Source organism: Ruditapes philippinarum, unplaced genomic scaffold (assembly GCF_026571515.1).
Source record: "Ruditapes philippinarum isolate M1 unplaced genomic scaffold, ASM2657151v2 ctg6783_1_1_1_1, whole genome shotgun sequence".
NCBI classification, from domain to species: Eukaryota; Metazoa; Mollusca; class Bivalvia; order Venerida; family Veneridae; genus Ruditapes; species Ruditapes philippinarum.
The window spans coordinates 34,792-44,941 of NW_026864930.1; the positions used below are offsets into that span (position 1 = coordinate 34,792).

The 10,150-nt window shown below is 35.0% G+C and overlaps 1 protein-coding gene across 1 annotated transcript in view; it reads right to left on the reverse strand.

Annotated features, from left to right (window-relative positions):
* The window catches only part of LOC132727322 (60 kDa heat shock protein, mitochondrial-like), a gene marked incomplete at its 5' end in the record, with an annotated part of 34,168 nt that extends 24,630 nt beyond the window's left edge, over positions 1-9,538 (reverse strand). The window contains 2 exon segments of the mRNA XM_060712756.1: positions 6,414-6,496; positions 9,286-9,538. Coding sequence (XP_060568739.1) covers positions 6,414-6,496; positions 9,286-9,538 — 336 coding nt within the window.
* Between the last annotated feature and the right edge of the window lie 612 nt (positions 9,539-10,150).

Consider the following 10,150-nt stretch of genomic DNA (forward strand, 5'->3'; position numbering starts at 1 on the left):
GAAAACAGATTTACAAAAAATAATAATGATATAAATGATGAATGAAATTTAAATATTCTATGAATATGGCAATATTGACAATCTCGGCAATATTTTGTACTAATAAATAAATAAATTTTCTTCACGTGTAAAGGCCGCAATACATTACCCGTAAAACAATTGTGCGTTAATAAATTTGACTACATAACCCAATAAATCTTAAATATTGCATCTTTGATCATCTGTGAATAACTTACATCGGCTTCTTTTTATTTTGAAACTGAAAGTATTATGGTACCGTAATAATAAACTTCAAATACCTGCTTTTTATATAAAAAATGTAAATTTACCGCGGATTTCGTCAAGTTAATTTCTTAACCGTCGTTGCGGACAGATAAACTGTACCTTTAAAAAATAAATTAGATATTTGAATTAAACAAATATTTTTCTTCAACATAAACTTTAAATTTCCAAAATCGGATAATAAATGGAAAAGTTATATGGTATTTTGTAAAGTAGGTATCCGTTGCAAACGGACATTTACGCTTAGCGCCGGTAAATTATCGATCGATGTACCTTTATCGGGCGCACGACAAGATATTAAAGCATTTATATAGGGTTAACTGGGAGTGTCCGATCCCTGTAATATAAATCCGTGTTTATATACATATAAATTTACACAGTCAATGTGACGTAGTGTGTAGTTTTCAACCGATTCAGGGTGTAAACTTTTTTACTCGCTGGTTAAAAAGTGGCAGATAAATAATTTATGCGATGTTTACATTGGCAAATTATAAGGGTGTAACGGTTTACCAGTATACCGATATATTGCAATATGAAACAAGATTGCATTTGAGAAAAATGCTATGCCACCGCATTAATACAACACTAAATAGTAGTGTAGGAACATATTTTTTTTGTTTCTATACAATTTGAGATTGTCATAATGCATAGATCCCTGACATATCTAATTCCTATTATCAGATTAGTGGTTAAATCTATTGTTTACTCAATAAAAGATCAGAGTAGGAATATATCAATGCACTTGAGTCAGTGAATTTGGTGGTGAAGGTTCTATTTCACACAGCTGCATCAAAGGTGACACTAGAGGCAATATTTGAACAACTTTGGTAGAGTACCTATAGATGATATCATTTAACAAATATTAAAGCTCTAAGCCTTGTACCTTCAGACAATAAGATTTTTTTATTTTTTGCTGTATGTATTATATTGAAAATCAATGACCCTGGGGCGCGGGCAATTTTGACCCCAGGGCTATTATTTGAACAATCTTGCTAGAGGTTCACTTCACAATGTTTCATGCAAAATATCTAACCTCTAGCATTTGTCAATTGCTAGCAGAATTTTTTTTAAAGTTTTTACTATAAGTTTTTACTATGTAAATATGAGGAAAATCAATGACCCCCAGGGCGGGGCCGATTTTGACCCCAGGGCTATAATTTGAACAATCTGGGTAGAGGTCTACGAGACAATGCCTTATGCAAAATATCTAAGCTCTAGGCCTTTTGGGTCTTTACAAGAAGATTTTTTTTTAAAGTTTTTACTATATGTACATATAGTGAAAATCTATGACCCCCGGGGTCGGGCTGATTTTGACCCCAGGGCTATAATTTGAACAATCTTGGTAAGGGTCTACCATACAATGCCTTATGCAAAATATCTAAGCTCTAGGCCTATGGGTCTTTACAAAAAGGTTTTTTAAGTTTTTACTATATGTACATATAGTGAAAACAAGAAACATAGCAATGCCATGAAACCAGGTTTTCAATTATCACCATTGTAGATAAATATGTTGTATTTGAAATACAAATACAAGCAACAAACAATGTAACTATGTGCAATGTAAAACATGAATAATGTAGGAGGAATTGCGCACAGAAGAAGTGTTCACTATATACAGAGATCTGCCGAGGACGCGATTTTGCGCCATTGGCGCTAAAAAAATGAGAATGGCGCAGGAAAATCGGCAGCAAAGGGCCAAGGGCGCATCTAAAATCTGTGCCAGACTTATATGAAAACAAAACTGTCCGCTGGGTTATTTAGCCATCCAGTCAAAACTGGTACCAACAGTTACCCATTCCCCTGTAATTACGCATATTCTTGAGTTTATCCATTCACCTATATCTTTTGTTCACTTTATCTACTTACCGCATTTCTTTTCATAATCCCTTTCCCACACAGATACTCATTTCTTCTACCGTAAATTTAATCCAATAAAACAAACAAACAAAAAAATTATACAACTACTTAATATTTAAAATGATTATCAGTAACTGAAAAAAAAAGTGTTGCTATTTTTAGAAAAGCTGTAAGTTACAGTATAATCTGACAGGTGTACATCTTGAATTCCCCTAAGGTCACTCAAGTTCACGCACACTTTGGCTGATGAAGTGTAAAAAAAATATGTCTATTTCGTCATCAGAATATTTGACAGGGCGATAAACCAATCAGGGAAACATTATGCATGACTTTTCCAATGATCAAAAAGTCTGTCGGTAAGTGTCTTTGATGTAGGCTTTCTACACAGAGGCATACAGGGAGTAATAAAAGCCTTCATTATACATTGTGCCAGGGACATTTGGTGCAAAGTAAGAACAATTAAATGGATAATGCACAGTATTAGACACTAGAAATTATGTGGATAAATTATGCAAATCAGAGCAGCCATTTGAAAAAATTTTTGCCTGCAATTAATATTAGTTAGAAAGTTACTGTCTAGGCATTTTTTTAATTATTGGTTCTCTTCTCAATCATACGTGAACCACTTGTCATAAAATATGATTTAAGTTCCATTACAAAGGAAATTCAATTATCTACAAAATTTTTAACAGTCATTTAGGTCAATGTTTACTTATTTTCCCAAGGCCCGTACTTTGGTCATAATGGCCCATCATTTTCAGACCAAGTGGGCCCAGGGCCCAGTACTTTCAAATTCTCGGCAGATCTCTGCTATATATATTCTGTATAAGGAAAAAAAACAAAGGGCCATAATTAGGTAAAAAATTATCCAATCACAAAAAAACCCCGACAATATGTGCTAGGGCACTTGATGACAAAGCTTCTGTGAAAGTTTGAACAAAATCTGTTGAGAAATGTAGGAAGAGTTCAGCACAGAAGAATTTGTTCAATTCTGTATAAGGAAAAAAAACAAAGGGCCATAATAAGGTCAAATATTATCCGATCACAAAACCCTGACAATATGCGCTAGGGCACTTGATGACAAAGCTTCTGTGAAAGTTTGGTCAAAATCCGTTGAGAAATGTAGGAGAAGTTGCGCACTGTAGAAATTGTTCACTATATATTCTATATAAGGAAAAAAAACAAAGGGCCATAATTAGGTCAAATATTATCTAATCGCAAAACCCCGACAATATGCGCCAGGGCACTTGATGACAAAGCTTCTGTGAAAGTTTGGTCAAATTCCATTGAGAAATGTAGGAGGAGTTGCGCACAGAAGAAATTGTTCACTATATATTCTATATAATGAAAGAAAACAAAGGGCCATAATTAGGTCAAATATATACCAATTGCAAAACCCTGACAATATGTGTCAGGGCACTTGATGACAAAGCTTCTGAGAAAGTTTGGTCAAAATCCGTTGAGAAATGTAGGAGGAGTTGCGCACAGAAGAAATTGTTCACTATATATTCTATATAAGGAAAAAAAACAAAGGGCCATAATTAGGTCAAATATTATCTAATCGCAAAACCCCGACAATATGCGCCAGGGCACTTGATGACAAAGCTTCTGTGAAAGTTTGGTCAAAATCCGTTGAGAAATGTAGGAGGAGTTGCGCACAGAAGAAATTGTTTACGCCCGCCCGCCCGTCCGCCCACCGACATACCTCAATCTAATAACCAGTTTTTTCCTTCGGAAAACCTGGTTAATCAATGACCCCCGGGGCAGGGCCGATTTTGACCCCAGGGCTATAATTTGAACAATCTTGGAAGAGGTCTACCAGACAATGCCTTATGCAAAATATCTAAGCTCTAGGCCTATTCATCGTCGGATACCCACGATTGATAAACATGTCACATAACATGCAATCAACCGTGGGTAAAATGAATCGATTTGCGTCGATATACAGCAACAGGTGCGTAAAATATCTACCAATGACATCGCGTTTAACAAATCTATATTCTTCAACAGCGGAGTTAAAAAACATTAAAAAAATGGCAGCGCCCACGGTTAAAAACTGTTGTACGTGTCTTGCTAAAATCATTGGCAAAAACTATCGCCAAATCTGTTCTTCTGCAAGCAGATATCAATCATAAAGGAAAAACCACGCTGTAAAAGTAAATTATCTATACTTTCTAGCTGGAAATCGTTTAATTTTTCGATGTTAAACTTTTTACGTCGTCTATGGTTGTCGCAATATTGTCTGTAATACCGAACGTCGTACAGAACGAGCGTTTTGATTGGTTTTAATCGCCTCATGAAATCGTGAGGCAGCCAATGAAATAGCTGCCTTTGACACACCTCTATTCGACTGAATATCGGCAAAAAATCCCACGGCTGATGAATGATAATGGTTCGGCCGTGGGTATCCGACGATGGGCCTATTGGGTCTTTACAAGATTTTTTAATTTATTCTTATAGTTCCTTTTGGTTGCCATGGCAACCAGATTTCTGCATGAAATTAAATTCTTTGAACAACTTTGGAAGCCCTTTACCCAAGGATCAATCCTGCCAAGTTTGGTTGAAATTGGACTAGTGGTTTTTCACAAGAAGATTTTTTAAGTTCATTATATAATCTATATAACACACACACATACAAACACACAGGTGAATCGCTATATGCCACCGCATCGCAGATGCTGCGGTGGCATAAAAATAAATTTCGTACTGCGGTGCGATTTTTGGAAAACCGGTATTTTATAAAAATCATAATTTTCAATTAATCGCCTTCTAATTTCGTACAAATTTCGCATTAAGTCTTTAATTGGCGAATTTTGTTGGCGCCAACGTAAGATAAAAATATCCGACAACTAGTAAACACTTAAAAGTAAACAAGCGGCTGTATAATTTACATAAGCGGCCCAGATGTGAAAGGTCACACGCGACTAGTTTTGTTTATCAAATTGTGTGACACTTTACATTCTATTTATTCCTTACATTTTTATTAAGTTTCTACTAAGAATATATACATATAATAATAATAATAATATATAATGTTACTCCATCTTTACATCAAAACATATACCCAACAATACGTATTGCAATAAGCTTTGGCAAAATGGCAATATATTGCAATACGGTTTTTGCCGTATTGTTACACCCCTAGCGAATTATAGGGGCATTGTTACCAATGCAGCTGCATATCATGTCACACAAATGTGTTAATTGCTTTCAAATATCGGCAGTAACTGTATTACTCCCAGAGGCAAGGATGAAATTTATTGACAAGAGCTATGTTAAATACACAAGGTAAGTAAAGCAGGGCGGTGATTAAGTGAAAGATTACTTTCCATTGTTTATCTTTTTTTTTTTTACAAGAAAATAAAAATCCAGGAATTTAAGAAGCCACAAAAATGTTAGTTTTGATAAAACCACGAAATTTCATGCCCACGAATACACATGATTTCACAGTATTCTATTACTCATTGTACTTTTAATTTACCATCTAAAGAACTATTCCATAATTTCATAATCACTCTACACAGCGTGTGATATGAAAATTAACCATTTGCACTCATTTGGTGGAACTAATGTTACTTCAATTTTAAAAAAACAAGAACAAGATTCTCGTCAGTAACAATTTTTCTACAAGGCAGTCTGAAGGACAGCTAAATCCCATTCCGCAGCGGACATGAATTTGTACATCTTGACCTTTAAGCAACCATGACCTTGTTGTTGTGCAATGCACATCATAAGCACATAGTCTCATGATAGTGATTATTTGTTCCAAGTTTTCTTAAATCTTCAATTAAGTCAAAAGTTATGGAGATCATATAACCTTGGCCTCAGGGGTAGCAACCTGGATATAACTTGGGTGTAGCAACCTGGATGTTGTGCTCTGTAGATTGTGTCATGGTGCGGATCATTTGTGCCAAGTAATTTTAAAACCTTGGCATAAAAACATTCTATTTCTTGTGGGCCTTAGCTCTAGTCCTTGCAGTTTTGGAGAAGATATTTCTATCCATCGTCATTGCATCAAGACTAAGTGTGAACTTAACCTTGATCTGAGAAAGGCTAAACCTTCACTCTACACATTGTCAATATGGTTTACATTTCTGCCATGTAGTTTAAATTTCATTCCATCTGTTCAACCAGGTGCATAACTATATATGCTGAAATTTGGGGTATATCAAATTTATGACTGCAATAAGTTTCAATTCTTCTTTCTAACCTATCATGGTTGTTGTAGTTTCTACTATATCTAAACTCAACAATCTAAGTAAAGCCTAACTCACCTGTGCAATTTCCTCAGGTGTTGTCACTTGTTTGGACATTTTTTTCAATTCATCAACAACTGCATCTACAGCCATCATAACACCTTAAATGTACAAAAGACTGTTTAAAAAGATGTAATGTTTCAGACAAAATGTACTACAGGTTATATAACAAATTGTCAAAAATTAAAATAAAGGTAGTAATAAACTAGAAATGTGTCCATAGGACACGGATGCCCCCACATGCCACTGTTCTGTCAATCTTATGACTCTAGGTCAAATATTTTTTGGACTACATGTGCCACAAGTTGAAATGTTGAGAGAACTTGTGGGTCAACCCTTTTGCCAAATATGTCATGTCATTGTATTGTAACTGTCTACATGTATGTATATGTCTTATTTTTGGCAATAAAATATGTTTAAATCAAATCACAAGTTGAAATCAACAAAGGGCCATAATTTTGTTAAATTTGGTCGCAGCAAAAATTCCTTCCTTTACTGCCATCTACACATTAAGGTTGTTCATCCCTGGAAGTTTAAGCAAAATCTGCCATCTGGTTTAAGAGGAGTTGCGTTCACAAAATTTCTACATACAGTCAAACGTGTATTAAGCGACCAGGCAAGGGAAACACCCAAAACGGTCGCTTAATGAAACGGTCTCTTAAGACAGTCAGTCAAAATTTATAAATGACATCTTTTTTATTCGTGGGATAGTTTTTCAACTTCATTTTTATATAAATGTTGAAAAAAGTACGCTCCGATAATCTAAATGGATGCAAATGTAAAAAATAACTTTCTGATATTTATTGACAAAACAGTTTCAAGATCCATTACGTACATGTTTGACATTTTTTCCAGAATTTTTTAACTTCTCTGTTGTTTTTCCTTGTCTCCAACACGAAAACCCTATTAGTGAAGATGTTTTCTGTTGTGCATTTTTTTCATTTGAAATAAACAAACTGCATCTATTTGTTACGATTAATTTAATGGCTGAAGTTCAAGGTCAATTCAATGCAGTCTAAATGTCAACAAGCGAAGCATATACACCATCTAAGTATGGGCGGAGCGTTGCATTGTTTATCCGATATTACTGTATAATACACGTCACACGTATACTTAACTTCATTTGCATACGCTAAAACCGTATGGGAAATAGTTTTTCACACGTTTATTGTTGTGTTCTGATTGTTGACACTTGTGACATAACGAGGTGGCGTTCTCTAAAAACACAATTACTGGACAGGTAAAAGTGGTCGTTTAATGAAAAGATTGATGTCAATTAGGTGACTAATTAGCGGTCGCTGGTCGCGTTGAGCAAAAGTCGCTTAATACATTAAAGATATAGAGAGAAAATGATCAGGGGGAATTTAAAGTGGTCGTTTAAGACAAAAGTCACTTAATACACGTGGTCGCATGGGCAAGTTAGACTGTAGTACAGTGAAACTTGAGAAAACCGGACGCTGAGAAAATCGGAACTCTCTAAATACCGGACGAATAATTCAGTCCCAAATTTTCCCTTCTTTAAACTATTGTATTAAACATTGACAATACCGGAATCTGTAAAAACCGAATATCGGACGGTTGAAAGGGGACTACAAAGTCCATTATATAGACAATTACCCTGACAATACCGGACGACGAAGGTGTGAATAACCTTGTGTACTTATCAATTGGTTGTGTCTAATACGCTAACTGAGCGGTAACGGAACAATGATTATCTGATTAGTTAATTATGTCTCGTTTTACAGTTTGATTCATTGTAAGGTATAGATGTTACCGTTTTATATAAATGCCAAAATGCAAGAGAAATTGTAAGTTAAAATCAGTATGAATGAAAAATAAAATATTATTATACTGCATTGCTTTTTGTATATTCATTTCCCAAAATGACAACGCGACGGAAACGACATTTATCAGCGCTAAGTTCTATTCCATGGCCTAAAAGAATTCGACGAGAGCTGTCCATAAGTGACAAATTTAAATTAGTTAAAGACAGTGAAACTTTTCCGAGACCTACTTTAAAAATCTTTATCTGACAAATATGGTATCTATAGGCAATATTTACAATTGGGGCATTATTATAAACAAACAAAGTTAACTATGTTCGTTAAATCATTATCCATTACCCAAATGTAAACATATGCGGTGTAATCGGACTTTATAGTTATGAGGTAACTGCTGTTCGTTTAAATCCAAAATTTTATTGTATTTATATGCAATAATGGGACAAAAACAATTAAAACATATTGTATAGTATTTTTATCATTTCTTTATTAAGCAATATACTTACTCATGATCATGAAAATGCAAATATACGTTCAGCATCCTTTGTAAGTTATTGCTCGGTTTATAGGATCCTGAATAGCTGAAGGGGACATTAAGAATACCGGACCGCTGAGAAAACCGGACAAAACCCTCGGTCCGAAAGCCGTCCGGTTTTCTCAACTTTCACTGTATATAGTGAAAAAATCAACAAAGGGCCATAATTCTGTTAAATTTGGTCGCAGCAAAAATTCCTTCCTTTACTACCATCTACACATTAAGGTTGTTCATCCCTGAACATTTAAGCAAAATCTGCCATCAGGTTTCAGAGGAGTTGCGTTCACAAAATTTCTACATAGTATATAGTGAAAAAAATCAACAAAGGGCCGTAATTCTTTTAAATTTGGTCGCAGCGAAAATTCCTTCCTTTACTACCATCTACACATTAAGGTTGTTCATCCCTGAAAGTTTCAGCAAAATCTGCCATCCGGATTAGGAGGAGTTGCGTTCACAAGATTTTGACGTACGGACGGACAGACATACGGACTGACAGACAAGTGCAACGCTATCTGCTCCCACTTTGTGGGGGCATAAAAATCTTATCATCACAAATCCTTTCAATAATGTGTACCTTTCCTAATTTCAATTGGATTAGCGCCTTTGCTTATCTTGTCAAAGCCTTCTTTGGCAATAGCACGTGCAAGGACAGTTGCGGATGTGGTCCCATCTCCTGCTTCTTCATTTGTATTGTTTGCTACATCTTGAACTAGTTTTGCACCAATGTTCTGATATTTATCTTGTAAATCAATGCCTTTAGCAACTGTAACTCCATCTTTTGTAATCTTAGGACTTCCCCAGCTTTGCTCTAGAATAACATTTCTACCCTGAAAAATAAAACATAAGTCAATATAAACAAGAGGATCACCACATAGGCGTGACAATATACGCCCGAATGCCAATTTGTTTTAAGAAAAGAAAATTTAAAGTAATCAAAAATAATGTTTAAACAGAGACTGGATACCTACTTATAACATTTGTCTTTGTCATGTTTTATTTCAATTATCAATATTAAGATCTATATTGAAACATGCCAAAGAGCTATGCTCCTTTCACATGAATACTTGGTGACAATTATATATGCCAAAACTTTTGCTTGGAACATTTATAGGGTTTTTCTACAGTCATAATGATAGCAGATTCATGCCAAATAACTGAGATCTGGGATTTGTAACTTTACAATAGAATACATACATGAAAATAAGTTTTTCTATCTATGTGACCCCTGGGACAGGGCCAATATTTACCCCTTAATTGAGCATGATTTATATCAATTTTGCAAATGTCAACAAAGCCTGCTTCATGCAGAATATCTAAGCTTTAACAGGCCTTGACATTAACTTTTTAATTTGGTTGTCCTGTTGGGCAAGTACTTTTCCAAATTACTTGCCCTGACCCAAAACTAGCTGGCCCAGATCTAGTAGACCTAAACCGGTAAA